This window comes from Scyliorhinus torazame, chromosome 14 (genome assembly GCF_047496885.1).
Source record: "Scyliorhinus torazame isolate Kashiwa2021f chromosome 14, sScyTor2.1, whole genome shotgun sequence".
Lineage (NCBI taxonomy): Eukaryota > Metazoa > Chordata > Chondrichthyes > Carcharhiniformes > Scyliorhinidae > Scyliorhinus > Scyliorhinus torazame.
The window spans coordinates 188,223,898-188,242,617 of NC_092720.1; the positions used below are offsets into that span (position 1 = coordinate 188,223,898).

Here is an 18,720-nt window from a genome sequence, read left to right on the forward strand (position 1 = left end):
GATTGGATATGGTGCGTAGTTGAGTTATCCTGATAACCACTGAGATAAATCAGTTATCAAACTAGCATTTCCAGGGTAAGTATGCAGTTAAGTCTCACATATCTGCCATGAATCTCTGTCTTGAACTCAGGGTTGGAGACATTCGTCAAGGGACCAGGGCAGCAGGGAATCACTCTATTAGAAGTTTAAACCTGCCAGGCAATTTCCACATATATCCTTTTGTTGTGACATCTTCAGGGTACTGGTGTGCATCTCCCAACTTATGTCCCATCTCCAACGATCTGGAGGCAGGAAGATTTGGGCCAAAGTTCAGGTGATGACCCTCTTTCAAAACTTGAAAAAGTTGGATACATAACAAGTTTTAAGCACATGGAAAGGCCGGGATAGTGATGGAAATGAACAAAAATAGAACATCTGCGAGAGGGTGGAAAGCAGGAAAGTAAACGTCAAAAGGGCAATGGTGCAAGGCAAGAGGGGTTGGTAAAGATGGAGGGAGCTAAGCAAGTAAGAAAGATGCATCTAGAGGAGGTGCAAATGGAGAAGCAGAATCACCAGCAACTGCTTCCTTTCGAGAAAAAGAGGGGTCAGTGAGTTATGATCCAAAATTATTGAACTCAATGCTGAGCTTGATAATCTGTAATGTCCCTAATTGACATTCTATATAGGAGCACGCAGTGCAATTTTGATACGTTCAAACTCCACTATTTCAAAAAGTGTAGCTTCTCACAAGTTCTGCAACTCACAGAGCCACGTCCCCGTGTTAGTTTCCGGCCTCGGGTGACTGTCTGTGTGGAGTTTGAACATTCTCCCCATGCCTGTGTGGTCTTCCTCCAGTTTCCCCTCATAGTCCAAAGATGGGCAGGTGAGGTGGATTGGCCATGCTAAATTGCCCCTTAGTGTCCGACGATTCCAGGTTAGGTGGGGTTTCAGAGATAGGGCAGGGGAGTGGGCCATTGCTTGGGTGCTCTTTCAGAGGGTCGATGCAGACACAATGGGCCACATGGCCTCCTCCTGAACTGTAGAGGTTCTATGGAAAATGTGCCACGAAGTATTTTCTCTGCCTTCCCATTATAGAAGGGAGAGAAAGAGGCAACACAACAATCAGCATTAACACCTACCCACAGCACTTTTAATATTGTGACTCATAGATTTTTCTCTAAAACTGAACAGAATTTACATTCCTGCAGGTGCATTTTCGAAGGAGTCTACCGATATGGAGGTCGATGTCATCAGCGATAGAGGGGGGGGCAACCTGTTTGAGTCCCAAAATGACGACAAATCAGACCCTTTTCTCGGAGACTCGGAGCTCAGGGAAGGTTCTTACAAAGATAATTTGCCCAAACGTGAATCCAAGGGTGAAAAGCCAGCTGTGGAAACGGAAATCTCAGCACAAACAGATACTTCAGCTCTTCTAAGCAGCATTTCTACCAAAAGATGCACTGAGTCCATTTGTGTCCAAGACTTTCTAATGGAGTTGGGGTTGAAAACATTAGAGAGTGAGAAGCTGTCCTTGAGCGATGTGCTCACCATAAGTGCAGAGGCACTTCAAAATAAGGTGCCAAGTTCACCTCAGGATATTCCTGCCTATTTTCTCTGCAATTTGATGATGTTCAATTCAAAATCAAGAAACTTCAAATACTCATTAACTCAGAAAGAGATTCAGTCAGGGAAACAAGAAACAGAAGACTTGGACTTTCTTGGGCTGGACGAGCCACCTAGTGATTCATACCATCCCTTGGATATCATCATGGCTATTTTCCTGCGTGCGAGCGCATTCCTACAGCAGGAACTGATGCTGAAGATGTCCCTGTGTCAGTTCGCTTTGCCGCTTTTACTGCCTGATGGTAACGATGGCTACACTTTCCTTCTGTGGGCCATGCGCTCCATTGTGAAGAAATGGCGTCCATTCTCACTCCGAGAAAGCAAGGGGTTCAAAGAAACAAATATGGTGATCGAGCGCATGCCGACGTTTTCCTTCATTCGGCTCGGTCCCTGCTCCATCTCCAAATCTAAGATTCTAAATGAAGTCCTCAGCAATTCTGAACAACAGCACAATTTCTTCGTCCATTCCAACATGGAGTGTGGAAATTTACCTCGAAAGATTTCCAATGGCCTTGTTGAGCTGTGCTGGTACCTACCCAGTGGCATTGAGGATTTGGATCTGTTTCCGGAACCAATGGCTATATTAAATCTTCGAGGTGATGGTACAGCGTTCGAGAGACAGGTTCAATTTCTGGCAAAGGCCTCTTCGGCTTTTTTTGTGTTCGTCAATAACATAGACAGCGAGACCAGTGGCATCCTTAATTCCTTTGCAGAGACTGTCACAAATCTAGTCATAATTCTATCTGGGAAGGACATAACTGAAGAAACGAAAAGCCACATGAAAACGTTAGTTTCTTTGTCAGTTGTGAAGAGGAATCACATTTTACCTATTGGTAGGAAGAACAATGCAGAGTTTGCACAGTTGCTCCGGTCCACATTGAAAGAAATAGCGGAAATCAGCAGTCTGAAAGTTGGGGGGCTCTCAACTGTTGAATCCCAAACCACTGGAAAGAGACTAGAGGAAATGGCAGAAATTGCAAGGGAAATTGGGGTTAATGTGGACGAGGATGATAAGCAAAGTTCAGAAAGTCAAAGGAAATCAAAAGAAATACTTCATTCCATTGGAACCGAGGGAATTGAGAACTTCAAGAAAGTGAAGATGACCTTTCAAGGTGATACATGGCAAAAACTTTCCAAACTAGAAAAGGAGAGCTGTCGCCTGAAAAAACGAGGTCAAATGTCTGTAAATGAGTATCTTAGCAAGCTGGAGGAAAACCAGAGTGAACTTCGCAATGAACGCCGCAGGAAAGGTGTACCGGCTGACATTAAAACATTTATTGCAGCCCTGACGGAAAGGTCAGGAGATGAAAGGAAACATTTCCTGCAGTGGATGAAATTCGGATTGGATTTCAGCTCCAGAGAAACACTCTCTGTTTTACGAGAAGAATACAAAGCCCTGTACGAGGAATCTCAGGAAGTGTCTGCAGACCAGAGAAAAACTGCAGCAGCAACTTGGAAACGTCTGCAAGCATTGGATAAGCAAATAAGCACCAGCTCCCTTGGATTGGAGCATCTCATGCGAGAAATTGGACTGATCTACGAAACATTTATTGACCAGAAAAATCAGAACAAGGAAGAAAAATGCATCGTACAACAGCTGCCCCGCACTGCCGCTGATCTGATGCTGGACGGTGTCCCTCTGGAACTTATCGATGGAGATGTTTCAAACATACCTTTACAGTGGGTCACAGCTGTACTGAAGGAAGTTGAGCACAAGATTGGCAAACAGACCCGTGTATTTGTACTGACTGTATTGGGCGTGCAGAGTACAGGCAAATCCACCCTTCTGAACACCATGTTTGGTTTGCAATTTGCTGTGAGTAGTGGTCGATGCACCCGCGGGGCATTCATGCAGCTCATCAAAGTTACAGGAGATCTGCAGAAGGAGTTGGGCTGTGGGTACATCATGGTGATTGACACTGAGGGGCTAAAAGCGCCGGAACTATCGAATATCGATGACAGCTATGAACATGACAACGAGCTCGCCACCCTGGTGATCGGTCTAAGCGATGTGACATTGGTAAATATGGCCATGGAAAACTCTACGGAGATGAAAGACGTGCTGCAGATAGTGGTACATGCATTTATACGAATGAAAGAAGTGGGGAAAAGGCCAGCTTGTTACTTTGTCCACCAGAATGTGAGCGATGTGTCCGCCCATGACCAGAATATGAGAGGCCGTAAACAACTGCTGGAACAGCTGGATACGATGACACGAGCTGCGGCTAAAATGGAAAAACAAGGTTGCCGCTTCACCAAGTTCTCTGATGTGTTAGACTATGATGCAAAGGAAAACAACTGGAACATCCCAGGCCTTTGGCATGGGAATCCACCCATGGCAGCAGTCAATACCGGCTACAGTCAGAAGGTGTTTGAGCTGAAAAAAATGCTTTTCAAATCTTTCACAAATCACCAAAACAAACGCAAGTTTTCAACCATCTCTGAGTTTATGGAGTGGACTAAATCTCTCTGGAAAGCAGTGAAGTATGAAAATTTCATTTTCAGTTTCCGGAATAGCCTTGTAGCTGAAGCTTACAAGGAACTTTCTATCAAGTACACCGACCTTGAATGGGAGCTGCGGAAAGAGATCCATTCATTTGTGGAAATGGAAGAGAACAGAATTTATAATGCCAAAGATGATCCCGAACGTTTGGCTCAAAGTTTGAAAACAAAACGGGTTTCATTTCTGGAAGAAAAGAAACAAAAAGCTCTCCAAGAACTGGAAGATTATTTTTCCACCAGCGATAGGGCGAACCTGGTTGAAAAATACAGGTCCGACTTTTTTTCCAGCATTGACTCAGTGATCAAAGAACGTGCAATGTATATAGACATGAAAAGTGATAAGGCAGTCCAGAGATGGAGAGATATGAAGAAGTTGGATGATATTAAGGCCAGTTATCAGAGTCGGATTGAAGAGCAAGTTAATGACCTTCTGAAAAGGTGTAGGCAAGAGAAAAAGGGCATGGGCGGTACCCAGCTTCGGGAAGAATTTCAGGTCATGTGGGGAGCGACACTTTCAACATTAACACATGGACCACAAAAAGAAAGTACCATTGCGAGTGACATGGAAACATGTCTGATGCAGAAAATGCCAGCACACATTCATTTAATCACTGAGAAACTTATTCAGCAAAATAGCTTCCAAGTTGAAATGACATTATTCCAAGTGACTAACAATCACATTGAAAGGAAGTCAGATAATGATACAAAACCAATATCTCTTTTCAAAAGATGTTACAGCTATATCCGCCCACAAAAGTCCAATGATATGCATCGAGCTGAGCAGTGGGCAGGCTGGTGTTGGCAAGAATGTGAGGAGTTTGTGGAACAGATTGTGCAGAGAAATCAGGACTATGATTCCACCTACTTCAGAGATCTATTGAGAATTGTGGAAGAGAAAATTGGAGAACACAACGATAACGACTTCACGTTCAATGAAAAATTCAAAGTCGAATACACTTTCCACATTTGCTGCTGTGCTGCAGCGAAATTTGAGATGATGCAGGCTGAGTTCAGGAATAAAAATGATGCACTGGAGCTCCTGAAACAGGAGAAGGAAAATTACTTTAAAAGCTTTAGGAATATCTACCAAGAAAAGGACCAAACCAAACAAAGAGCAGAGTTATTCTGTAAATCCTGTTTGGAACCAGCTTTGCTGAATGCAGTTAACAAGAAGCTGGGACCAGGGATTGTGGAGTACATGAGGTACCACGGGAAAGGCGGGAAATTCAAATTTCGTAAGAACTTCCAAGTGGCTCTGATGTTGCATTTGAAAGAAGAGGACAATTTTGAGAAGTATTACAAGTACATCCAACGGACAGTACCGTTTGAGCAGAAATGGCTGAGGGAGCAAGTCACAAAGTATTGTGCTGCTGTAGATGGAGGACAGCCCCTGTTATGCTACCTTGCACTGGACATTCTAAAAAGATTTATCAGTCTGCTCAAAGAAACTATCAGGCAAGTAACATCGCAGACTAATGAGACTACGGTGCACAATGTTCTTCAGATGTTTAAAGAAAAACTTGAATCAGATTTTCAGATACCAGGAAGCCAGCTGGCTGCCATTACCTTGGGAGCTACAAATATTAACCTTGAGCATTTTTCCCAAGAAATTGCCAATTTTGTCTGCGAAGTAGAAGATCGCCTTGTGCAACATATTAATGGTTGGAGGAGTGATATTGGTGCAAAGCTTAAAACATTGCCCATAGACCCGTCCAGTGAGCTGTACACAATGTTATCTGGTTGCGGGGCAAGCTGCCCCTTCTGTGGCGTTCTGTGTGACTGCACAAACCCAACGCACTCAGAGCATAGTGCTGAATATCACCGCTCTCAGGGCCTCACTGGGTACCGTTTCATCACAAGTAGGAAATTGGTAACAGAGAATTGTACCACGCTGGTTGCAAGTGATACCAAGTTCCAAAACAAAGATACAAAAAAAGAATTATGGCCCTATAAGGACTACAGAAATCTTGGCGTGAGATATAGTTGTTGGAACATCACTGCCGATACTACCATTGAGACCTCTGCCTTCTGGAAGTGGGTCTTATACAAATACAACCAACAGTTCGCTCAGAGGTACACTGCACTCCCAGCAAATGCTATCACTAGCTGGGATTTATCCTGGGATACGATTAAAGAAGACATTGAAACTACATACAACATCAAGGTTGATGAATTTTATTAACCTGTTAACTACAGGTTTGGTGCAACTGTGATATGTGGTTTAAATTTGCCTTAACCTGTTGTGTTAAATGAGGGGGATTGCAACAGCGGTCAATTGTAGACTCAGCTTGGTATTCAGTTCTATTGAAGTCGGCAGAACTAAAGACCAGCCTGGGGTGTAAAGGGCACCAGGCCTACAACTGCCTGTTCTGCCAGCTATGTTGAATTTCTAATGTGACGAATATTTTTGAACCACACCAAACTGGATAATTGAAAGATCATGGTCAGGAATGCGCCCTTATGATTGTCAATATTCCAGACAGCACAGTGGTTAGGGTAGCTGCCTCACGGCGCCGAGGTCCCAGGTTCAATCCTGGCTCTGGGTCACTGTCTGTGTGGAGTTTGCACATTCTCCCTGTGCTTGTGTGGGTTTTGCCCCCACAATCCAAAAGATGTGCAGGATAGGTGGATTGGCCACGCTAAATTGTCCCATGATTGGAAAAAAATGGATTGGGTACTCTAAATCAAAAAATTAAAAAAATTGTCAGTATTCCTGCTTCGTATACTGCATTGTTATAGTCTATCTGGAACTAGAAAAATCCACATTCTGCATTCTATATATGATTGGAATGAAGAGTGTATACAAAGAACAAAGAACAAAGAAAAGTACAGCACATGAACAGGCCCTTCGGCCCTCCAAGCCCGTGCCGACCATGCTGCCCGACTAAACTACAATCTTCTACACTTCCTGGGTCCATATCCCTCCATTCCCATCCTATTCATGTATTTGTCAAAATGCCCCTGAAATGTCACCAAGCGGGGATTATCTCTTATTAACTTCAACATCTAATAAACATTTTGGATCCTAATAACAATATGTAACATTAAATTAGTTAAATTTATAGTCCTCTAATTCTGCACTCATATTCCATGTAGTTTGCTGATATGTAAATATTTAGCTGAATTAGTTCAGCAGGACATTGCAAATTATGCTGTCCATGTTAAGTGAAGAAGATAAATTCATCTCTCATGTGTGAACCAGTTTCCCAAAATTCCTGAGGGTTCTCTCGATCTCTTCCCCCTAAGGCCGATGGAATTCAAGGGAAAACAGTATGAAAATACATCACTGCAGGAGTTCCTCAGGGTAGTGTTCAAGGCCCAGCCATCTTCAGCTGCTGATCTATTACCTTTGGCCATCATAGGTTAGAAGTGGAGATTGTTCATGGATGTTTGTGCAGGGATCAGCGCCATTCTTCACTCCTCAGATACTGATGCTGTCCGTGTTCATATGCAGCAAGACTTGGACAATATTCAGGTTTGGGTTGATAAGTGCCAAGTAACATGTACACCATGCAAATACCAGGCATTGACAGTCTCCAACAAAGAAGAAACTAACCATCTCCTCATGAAATTCAATGGATTTACCATCGTTGACTCCACAATTACCAACATCCTGGGGCTCATCATAGACCAGCAACTGTGATGGAATACTCTCCACTTGCCTGGGTGAGTGCAGCACCAACAACACTCAAGTTTGGCACCATCCAGGACAAAGCAGCTTCCTTGATTGGCATGCCAACCTCCACATTAAATATTCATTTCCTCCACCACTGACAGACAGTGGCATACCATCTATGAGATGCAACTGCAGCAATTTGCCAAGCTTCTTTTGAGAATACCTTCCAAAACTGCAATCTCTAACACCTAGATGCATGGGAACAGCACAACCTGCAACGTTCCCTCCTCGCCTCACACCACCCTGATTTAGAACGAGATCATCATTTCTTCATTGTCGCTGGGTCAAAAATCTGGAACCCTCTCCCTAACAGCACTGCGGATGTGCTGACATAAGATGGTCTGTGGCGGTACAGAAAGAGGCATACCAATACCTTCTCAAGAGCAATTCGGTGGTGTAACAAATGCCAGTTTGTTGGATTGGCAACAATACTCACGAGCCATGAAATTATTTTTTTAAATCAGTTTTTCGGGGATTTCAACCCATTACCCACTGAGTTTATGGCTGGTCAAATTGTAGCCTCATGGTATTTGAGGGCACTGATGTATCAATTTAGAAGGTATCACATAAAGACAATGGGCGCGATTCTCCGCTCCCGCGCCGGTTGGGAGAATCGCCTGGCGGACAATTTTCCCCGCGACGCTGGTCCGACGCCCTCCCGCGATTCACCCAAGCGGCGGGAACGGCTCCGTCGAGTTCCGCGCGGCGCAGGCCGGAGAATCGCCCGAGACACCCAAAATGGCGATTCTCCGCTACCCCCGCTATTCTCCGGCCCGGATGGGCCGAAGTCCCGACGGCGTGACCCCAATTCACGCCGCGTCATTCGGGCGCCGCGCGCTTATGACGCTGCTTTCGCGCTATGCCCCCCCCCCCCCCCCGAGCTCCTCGCGGCCCCGCTCCTAGCCCATTTTCGGGCCCTGAATCGATCGCGATCGGGGCCGTTTTGCGCTGTCGTGTTGCACTTAGTCGCGGGACCGGAGAATCGAGCCCAAGCAATCCGCCCTGTGATTTTATTCTGAAATATCTTACTGTAATATTTTGGCAGAGTGGTTCCCCAGCACTGCCGCTGAATGGTATGCAGGTTTCATTTATTTTGAAATGTGAATACAGATAAACGAGAAACTGTCCTTTATTCGATAGTTTGTTTTGCAACTATATAGCTTATCATTTATAAATGTTTCATGTGTTTAAGACCATAAGATATAGGAGCAGAATTGGGCCATTCGGCCCATCAAGTCTGCTCCGCCAATCATGGCTGATTTGTTTCTTATCCCCATTCTCCTGCCTTCTCCCCACACCCCTGATCCCCTTGTCTGAATTCTTACCATGTATCAATAAAATTACCATTGTATTCAAACCGGTGTCCATTTGGTTTTCTTTATTCTTTCCTGGGATGAGGTGTCACTATCAAGGCCAACATTTGTTGTCCATTCCTACTTGCCTTTGAACGGAGTGTTCACATTGCTGTGGATCTGGGTTACATGTAGGCAGACCAGGTAAGGATGACAGATTTCCTTCCCTATAGAGCATTAGTGAACCAGACTGGTTCTTATGCTGGACAACGTCGAGAGATATAAATTCATCTCAAACAGGATGGAAATCAGGAAATCGAATGGATTCTGCACCTCTCATAAGGGTGACATAGTGGTTAACACTGCTCTGGGGGCAGCACGGTAGCACAAGTGGATAGCACTGTGGCTTCACAGCACCAGGGTCCCAGGTTCGATTCCCCGCTGGGTCACTGTGCGGAGTCTGCACGTTCTCCCCGTGTCTGCGTGGGTTTCCTCCGGGTGCTCTGGTTTCCTCCCACAGTCCAAAGACGTGCAGGTTAGGTGGGTTGGCCATGGTAAATTGCCCTTAGTGACCAAAAAAGGTTAGGAGGGGTTATTGGGTTACGGGGATAGGGTGGAAGTGAGGGCTTAAGTGGGTCGGTGCAGACTCGATGGGCCGAATGGCCCCCTTCTGCACTGTATGTTTTGCGTTCTATGTACCTCACAGCACCAGGGACCCATGTTCAATTGGGTCACTGTCTGTATGGAGTTTGCACATTCTCCCCGTGCCTGCGTGGGTTTCCTCCAGGTGCTCTGGTTTCCTCCCACAGTCCAAAGATGTGCAGGTTAGGTGGATTGGCCATGGTAAGTTGCCCATTAGTATCCAAAAGATTAGGTGGGGTTACTGGATTACAAGGATAGGGTAGGGGGGGAGCCTAGGTCGGGTGCTCTTTCAGAGGATAGGCGCAGGACTGATAGGCCAAATGGCCTTCTTCTGTACCTTAGTGATTCTATAATATCCACATTAACTGAAGACTCATTTATTTCTATCCCGCACCTTTGATGTGCCTGAAAAAAATGTTTGCCTACATGTAATTTTTGTCATCTTTATATCATCCGAAAGTGAATGAAGATGAAAGTAATTCATATATTGCTGCCATCAGCCCAGAATGAGAGAGAGTTCCTACAACCTGACGTCTATTCTAGTACTGGTTACACAAACATTTTTTTTTTTTTAAATTTAGAGTACCCAATTATTTCTTTTCCAATTATTTCTTTACCTGGCCAATCCATCTAACCGGCACATTTTGGGTTGTGGGGGTGAAACCCACGCAGACACGGGGAGAACGTGCAAACTCCACACGGACAGTGACCCAGGGCCGAGATTCGAACCCGGGTCCTCAGCGCCTTAGGCAGCAATGCTAACCACTGCGCCACGTGCCGCCCCTTGGTCACGCAAACATAAAACAAAACCAACACAGGCCTCATAAATAAAAAGTGACTGGATGATCAACATCTGACCATCTCTGCAAATACCTCTACCTGAAAGGTGACATTAGTAATAAGATACTGACCTCAGAATAGCGAAAAAGGATACAGCAATAATTAGGAAAAAGCATTTTGCAAGTCCGACTATTCACCCGGAGGAAACCCACGCAGACACGGGGAGAATGTGCAGACTCCACACAGGCAGTGAGAAGTGGCATTTAAAATCACTTTCCTGCGACTTACAAGTTTCGCCATCAACTGAATCAGGCAGACAGTTGCTTTTGTTAATTGTAAAATAATTGTCTTTAGCTCTATACAGGTAGCGCCATTAACTGCGGATTCATTTGTGCCCCTATAAAGAGACACTGGCTGACGCTGTGGCTGTTGGGTTAGGAGGATCATGTCATAATGTGTAACTCTGTCAATAAATATAAAAATGTGTAAAGATTAGATCCAGCTCTATCACCAACTGATTTTCTGGAATATAACCGTCTTCGTTTATTATGGCCCCAGGACACTACAATGCTGTTGTTCATGCCTCTTCATTTTTCCCACCTTTAAAAGCCTCCTGAAAAGCAATGGCATCAACAATGCGTTGGATCATTTATCCTCGGTCTTCTGCTCATCCACTTAATAATAATAATCACTTATTGTCACAAGTAGTTACTGTGAAAAGCCCCAAGTCACCACAATCCGGTGCCTATTTGGGGAAGCCAGTATGGGAATTGAACCCACACTTGCTGGCATTGTTCTACACAACAAGCCAGCTGTTTAGCTCACTGTGCTAACCCAGCCCCTAAATGAAAATAGCTTATTGTCACAAGTAGGCTTCAAATGAAGTTACTGCGAAATGCCCCGAGTCGCCACATTCCGCCGCCTGTTCAGTGAGGTGTTACAAAGCCTTGACACATTGGGCTGCAGGACAACAGGTTTTATGCAAATACATTCTCCTATTTCTATTGTTGCATTAATAAAGCCTTTGTAGTCCAACTTGAATTTTTTTTGTCGCGTTTAACACTGAAACTGCCCATATAAACATTAAAATGTATTTCTGCAAATAAGCTGTGGTCGGCAGTGGTGTAGAATGTGTTGCCTAATGCGACGTCAGGAGCAGATTCAATAATAACTGTCAAAACAAAATTGGATAAATATTTGAAAAGGAAGTAAAACTTGCAAACCTAAGAGGTAAGGCAGGGTTGGGGCTGAAGGGGATAGCTCAATGTTCACAGTGAGCAATATTGAACATACAATTACAACAGTCTTTACAAGTGTGAATCTGAGAAGGCAGACGCAGGCTCAAGTCAGAGTCACATGGCTACGGCAAGTCGGATAGTCAGGAAGTACAGGATTGCGCATTGGAAGACAAATTGGAAGCCGATGACGGTGGGCGCCCAAGAGCGGGCATGAGGAACGGTGGGCGCCCAAGAGCGGGCATGAGGAACGGTGGGCGCCCAAGAGCGGGCATGAGGAACGGTGGGCGCCCAAGAGTGGGCCTGAGGAACGGTGGCGCCCAAGAGCGGGCCTGAGGAACGGTGGGCGCCCAAGGGCGGGCATGAGGAACGGTGGGCGCCCAAGAGCGGGCCTGAGGAAGTGTGGACGCGAGCTGGAGGCTGTTTGTTTTCCAGCGTCTCGAAAATGGGACGAGTTGTGCAGAGAATTAGAGGCAGGGTTATGGGAGGAGGCCCTGAGTAGAGTCAACGCGTCCTCGTCGTGTGCCAGGCTTAGCCTGATGCAATTCAAGGTGATCCACAGGGCACACATGACTGTGACCCGTATGAGCAGGTTGTTTGAAGGGGTGGAGGACAGGCGGTGGGCGGTGTATGGGAGGGCCAGCAAATCATGTCCACATGTTTTGGGCATGTCCGAAGCTTAGGGGATTTTGGCAAGGATTTGCCGATGTCATGTCCACAGTATTGAAGGCACGGGTGGTTCCGGGTCCAGAGGTGGCGATCCTCGGTGGTGTGTCAGAGGACCCGGAAGTCCAGGGGACGAGAGAGGCTGATGTTTTGGCTTTTCCCTCCTTGGCAGCCCAGAGACGGATCTTCTTGGCGTGGAGGGACTCAGAACCCCCAATATCGGGGATATGGGCCAGTGACATGGCCGGGTTTCTCAGTCTTGAGCAGATTACGTTTGCCCTGAGCAGATCGATGCTAGGGTTTGTCCAGAGGTGGCAGCCGTTTATCGACTTCTTTGGGGAAAATTAAGCTGTCAGCAAATAAAGGGGGGTGGGGGTAAAGGGAAAGAGGGAGGAATGAAGTGGGAAATAGTTAGTGGGAAGGGGGTTATTTGATTTGTTCCTTTTTCCTCTTGAAAATTGATAAAATTATATATGCCTCAATAAAATATATTTTTTAAAAAGGTAAAGCTCTCGGCTGCGATGGGTTTCCTGTCCGGTTTTATAAGAGGTTTTGCAAGTAGGTGACCCCATTGATGGTGGACATGTTCAATGCCTCCTTCTCCCTGGGTTTCTGACCCACTACACTTTAATAGCTTTCTATCTCTCTTATATTGAAGAATCCTGGAGCTCCCTCCCTGACAGATCAGTGGGTGTACAGCGGTACAAGAGGGCTGCTCGACACCACCTACCTGCTCGATAGGCTATTGAGGGATGTGCAATAAATGCTGGCCTCGCCAGCCAAGCCCACACATCCCATGAACGTATTTTATTAAATTCAGGGAAATCTTGGCAGATGCATCATGCCTCTCCCGTTGTTTTGTCAGGGGGGTGAGTCAGCTTGAGTGCAAAGGGAACAGCCCCACCGGCTGGCCATGATCCATATTGCAGGCAACTTTCCAGGAGGGCGGGTCATTTCCTTTTAAGGGCAATATGAAAATATCAACAAGGACTCTCTCAAGCAAACAGCTTTCGTTCTTTAGCTACAGGAATATTCAGGTATGTAGCGCTATGACAAATAATGCTCTACAGAATGGAAATACTTTTTAAAAATAAATTTAGAGCACACAATTAATTTTTTCCAATTAAGGGGCAATTTAGCGTGACCAATCCGCCTAGACTGCACATCTTTGGGTTGTGGGGGTGAAACCTACGCAAACACGGGGAGAACGTGCAAACTCCACACGGACAGTGACCCAGGGCCGGGATCGAACCTGGGACCCCGGTGCCGCGAGGCAGCTGTGCTAACCACTGCGCCGCCGTGCTGCCCTCAGAATGGAAATACATCATGAACATGGCGAGTTTCTGAGTTTGAAAACTGAGTGAGTGCGACTGTGAAAGATAGTAGCTGATGTGAGAGGGGAGGGTGTGAGAGTTTTCAGGCATACTTACCTGGCAGGCAGTTCTGGATAGACTTGTTAACCCACCCACAGACCGCCTCGTCCGCTAGCATGCCCGTACGAATCCTAAGATCAACCCATTAACTTTCATGGACAGTGACTTCGGGACAAAGACAGGGGGGTTCTGAAACACGAAGTGAAATCTAGGCAGCATCATCATTTTTACTGTTTGCACCCGCCCGGCCTGCGACAGCGGCAAAACATCCCAACTCTTAAAATCCGCCTTCAGCCCCTCCACCAACCAAGCCAAGTTCAACCTGTGCAGCTGGGCCCAGCTCCGCTCCACCTGGATACCAAGGTATCTAAAGCTCGTCCCCACCACCCTGAACGGCAACTCCCCCAACCTCCTTTCCTGCCCCCCACAATTGTTCAGTAACACCTCACTCTTTCCCATGTTCAATGTTAAATCCTTCAGGCAGGAAATCTGCTGGCGTTATCCATTCAGCTCTCTACGTGACACTGGGTCCACTCTGAATGCTGTCAGTGAGCCAAACACGGTTGTGTCGAAATCCCTCCAGCTACATCCATGGGATAGTATCGGCCTGGCCGCTTGACATTGACCTCGGTTTTGGGTTTGGACCTGCCAACAGCACGTGTAGTTCCGCTGAGACTGTCGGGTCCTCCTCACAAGTTATATGAGGACACTTGAGCAAAGCCTGGAAGAGACATTCCAAAGACGAGTCAAACAATTGCCTGACATCTTCACGCTGACAGAATAACACTTGTCACTGAGTGTACCAGAAACCCTTCAGCACCATCCCCGGGTTTACTCTTAGGGTGGCGCAGGAGGGCAGGGATACGCTGTTGTACGCAGTTAAGAGTGAGTGACCAAAATCTCAACATTATCTTTGGGCCTATTATTCCAAACATACTTTGAAATATACATCGAAAATAGAAGCAGGAGGAGGCAATTCGACCTCACAGGCAGTCACCCGGAGTTTGCAGGTTCTCCTCGTGTCTGCATGGATTTCCTCTGGGTGCTCCGGTTTCCTCCCACAGTCCAAAGATATGCAGGTTATCCTCTCGCTATGAAGGCCAACATACCATTTGCCTTCTTTACTGCCTGCTGTACCTGCGCGCTTACTTTCAGCGACTGATGCACAAGGACACCAAGGTCTCCATGAGTATCCACCTCTGTCAATTTACACCCATTCAAATAATAACCTGCCTTCCTATTTTTGCTACCAAAGTGAATAACGTCACATTTATCCACATTATACTGCACCTGCCATACATATGCCCATTGACTCAGCCTGTCCAAATCCTGCTGACGAATCTCTGCATCCTCCTCACAGCTCACCCTCCCACCCAACATTGTATCCTCTGGAAATTTAGAAATACGACATTTAGTTCCCTCATTAATATATTAATGTGAACAATTGGGGCCCTAGCACAGATCCCCGCGGTACCCCACTAGTCATGAATGAAACAAAAGCAGACAGCCCTTCATCGAACTTTCTCCTCAGGATTTCCTTTTTCTCTTTATTTTTCACGGGATGTGGGCGTCGCTAGCTGGGCCAGCATTGCTTGCCCATTTCTAAAAGCTCCTTGAACTGAGTGTCTTGCTCGGCCATTCCAGAGAGGGGTAGTTAAAAGCAAACCACGTTGCTTTGGGATCTGGAGTCACATGTAGGCCAGACAGGGTAAGAATGGCAGATTTCCTTCCCTAAATGGGGCATTAGTGAACCAGCTGGGCTTTTAACAACAATCGACAAATGGCTTCAAGGCCACCATTACTGAGACTAGCTTTATATCCCGAATTTCAGTTGCACTGCGCCCTCCTCAGCTGTCGTTGATCACTCTTTGATGGGGATTTCTCTCTCTCTGCTGTTCGATCCACCTGCTGGTTTGGCTGGGGGTGGAGCACCGGGTCTCGCTCTGTGCAGATGACCTGCTCTTGTACATTTCGGACCCATTGGAGGGAGTGGGGGAAGTAATGCGAATCTTGGGGGAACTTGGCAATTTTTCAGGGTATAAATTGAGAAGGCGAGATGTTTGCGATCCAGGCACGAGGGCAGGAGAAGAGACTGGGAGAGCTGTAGCTTAGAATGGTAGGGAAGAGCTTTCGATATCTGGGAATCCAGGTGGCCCGGAAATGGGAGGCACTACACAAGTTAAACCTATCCCGGTTGGTAGAACAAATGGAAGGGGACTTTAAGAGATGGGACATGCTCCCGCTATCACTGGCGGGGAGGGTACAAACCGTGAAAATGGCGGTACTCCCCAGGTTTCTGTTTGTCTTTCAGTGCCTCCCCATCTTCATCCCTAAGGCCTTTATCAAGCGGGTGAATAAGATTATTTTGGGCTTTGTGTGGGCGGGTAAAACCCCGCGAGTGAAGAAAGTGTTGCTGGAGCGCAGTCGGGGGGAGGGAGGGTTGGCGCTGCCGAACTTCTGCAATTACTACTGGGCGGCTAATATAGCCATGATTAGGAAGTGGGTAGTGAGGGAGGGGTCGGCATGGGAGCGGATGGAGGCGGGGTCATGCAAAGACACCAGTCTGGGAGCATTGGTAACGGCACCTCTTCCGTTCTCGCCAGCCCGATACTCCACAAGTCTGGTGGTAGTGGCAGCTCTGAGGATCTGGGGGCAGTGGAGGTGATATAAGAGAGTGGAGGGAGCCTCGATTTGGACCCCGATTTATAACAACCACAGGTTTGTACCGGGTAGGCTTGATGGCGGTTCCGGAGTTGGAAGAGGGGAGGAATTAGAAGGAAAGGATCTATTTATAGATGGGAGCTTTCCCAGCTTGAAAGCTTTGGCGGATAAATTTAAATTGCCAGCAGGGAATGGTTTTAGTTTTTGCAGGTGCGTGGCTTCCTGAGAAAACAGGTGCCGGCCTTTCCGCTGCTGCCGCCAGGGGGGATACAGGATAGAGTAGTTTCCAGTACCTGGGTGGGAGAGGGGAAGGTATCGGATATTTACCAGGCGCTTTCGGAGGCGGAGGAAACTTCGGTGGAGGAACGTAAGGGAAAGTGGGAGGACGAGCTAGGAAGAGAGATAGAAGCGGGTCTATGGGCGGATGCCCTAAGCAGGGTTAATACCTCCTCATCGTACGCCAGGCTTAGCCTGATACAATTTCAGGTAGTGCACGGGGCACACATGACAGTGGGTAAGATGAGCAAGTTTTTCGGGGTAGAGGATATGTGTGCGAGGTGCGCGGGAAGCCCAGCAAATCATGTCCACATGTTTTGGCATGCCCGAAGCTTAGAGGGTTTTGGCAGGGTTTTAAGGCAATATCCACGGTGCTAAAAACACAGGTGGTGCCGAGTCCGGAGGTAGCGATCTTTGGAGTGTCGGAAGATCCGGGAGTTCAGGCGGCGAAAGAGGCCTCCCTGGTAGCCCGGAGACGGATCTTATTAATGTGGAGGGACTCGAAGCCCCGAGTGCAGAGACCTGGGTTAGTGACCTGGGTTTCTCAGTCTTGAGAAAATAAAGTTTGCCTGAAGAGGGTCAATGTTGGGGTTCTCCCGGAGGGGGCAGCCATTCGTCGACTTTCTCGGGGAAAATTAAAAATGTCAGCAGGTGCAGTATTCCAAAGAGGGGGAGGCGGATTGATGTTTATTGGTTGAGGTATGTGAAGATTAGGCTGGGGGGGGGGTGGCAAATCTTTATTTTACCATGTTGATGTCATTGTTTTGTTACTGTTATAAAAATTTTCAAATACCTTAATAAAATATTATTTTTTAAAAAAGGATTTGTGTGGGCGGAGAAGGCCCCGCGGGTGCATCGGGCCTTTTTGAAACGGGGGCGAGGGTGGGGGCTGGCGTCGCCGAATTTGATAAATTATTACTAGGCTGCATAACATTGAGATGATGAGCAAATGGGTCGTGGAGGAGAGGTCGGTTTGGGAACGGGTGCAGGCGGCATCGTGTAGGGGAACGGGTTTGAGGGCATTGTTGTTGATGCCTTTGCCACTCTCATTGCCAGGTATTCCGTCAGCCCAGTGGTGGTGTCAGATTTGAGGGTGTGGGGACGGTGTAGGCAGCACTTGGGGTTAGAGGGTATGTCGTCGTGGGCACCAATCTGTGATAACCGTATGTTTGTGCCCGTAAGATTGGATGCCAGTTTCCAGGGATGGCGGCAGGAGGGGATTGAGTATTTCAGGGACTTGTTTATAGGGGGCAGATTTGCAGGGCTGGGGGAGTTGGGAAACTATATGAGTGGCCCAAGGTTTTAGGTACCTGCAGGTTTGAAATTTCGTGAGGAGGGAGGTGCAGGCCTTCCCGAGGATAAGCTTCTGTCGGAGGATGAAATAGGGGAGGAGAAGGTGTCGGATATTTACAAGGAACTGATGGAGAGGGGAGTCATCCTGGTGGAGGATATTCAGTGCAAATAGGAGAAGGAGGTGGGGGCCGAGACATGGGCTGAGGCCTTACGGAGGGTGAACACGGCCTCGTCGTGTGTGAGGTTAAACCTCATCCAGTAGGCAGGACTTCCGGTGGCGGCCATGGAGTGAGTTGTTGCATATTTGGCAGCTCCCGCTAATGGTGGTCTTTTTGTGGCCTTTATGCTGGATTGTAGCAGGAAATTTGTTGGGAAAAGTGAGAGCAGAAGAGAGTGACCCCTCGTTTATGGAGCAGCGACCCAGAATTGCCTGGGAAAAAGCGAACCAGGTGGCTGTGGCGAGTGAGGAGCGGACAATGCATGCGGAGATGGTGGAGGGGCAGGGTCTGACCCTGTCGGCTCAGTGGTCGATGGACCAGATGGTGAGCTCCCTAAGTGAGAAGCTCACACAAAAGTGGAAGGCAAGTGCGGAGGACCTCGCCCGGGCGGTGGACTCGATCAAGGAGGTGGTTGACCGCGTGGAGACAAGACTGGCAGCCCAGCGACAGGCGATTCAGAGGCTGGAGTAGCTGGCGGGGTAGCATGAGGAATAGTCCACCTCG

The 18,720-nt window shown here is 47.2% G+C and overlaps 1 protein-coding gene across 3 annotated transcripts in view; it reads left to right on the forward strand.

Annotated features, from left to right (window-relative positions):
- Nucleotides 1-9,137, forward strand: part of LOC140390290 (interferon-induced very large GTPase 1-like) — a 50,399-nt gene extending 41,262 nt beyond the window's left edge. For all 3 annotated transcript variants that reach the window (XM_072475322.1, XM_072475325.1, XM_072475324.1), the window contains one exon: nucleotides 1,188-9,137. In XM_072475322.1, the coding sequence (XP_072331423.1) occupies nucleotides 1,188-6,286 (5,099 nt within the window). In that variant the 3' untranslated portion in view covers nucleotides 6,287-9,137. The remainder of the gene's footprint in view (nucleotides 1-1,187) is intronic.
- Nucleotides 9,138-18,720: the final 9,583 nt, after the last annotated feature.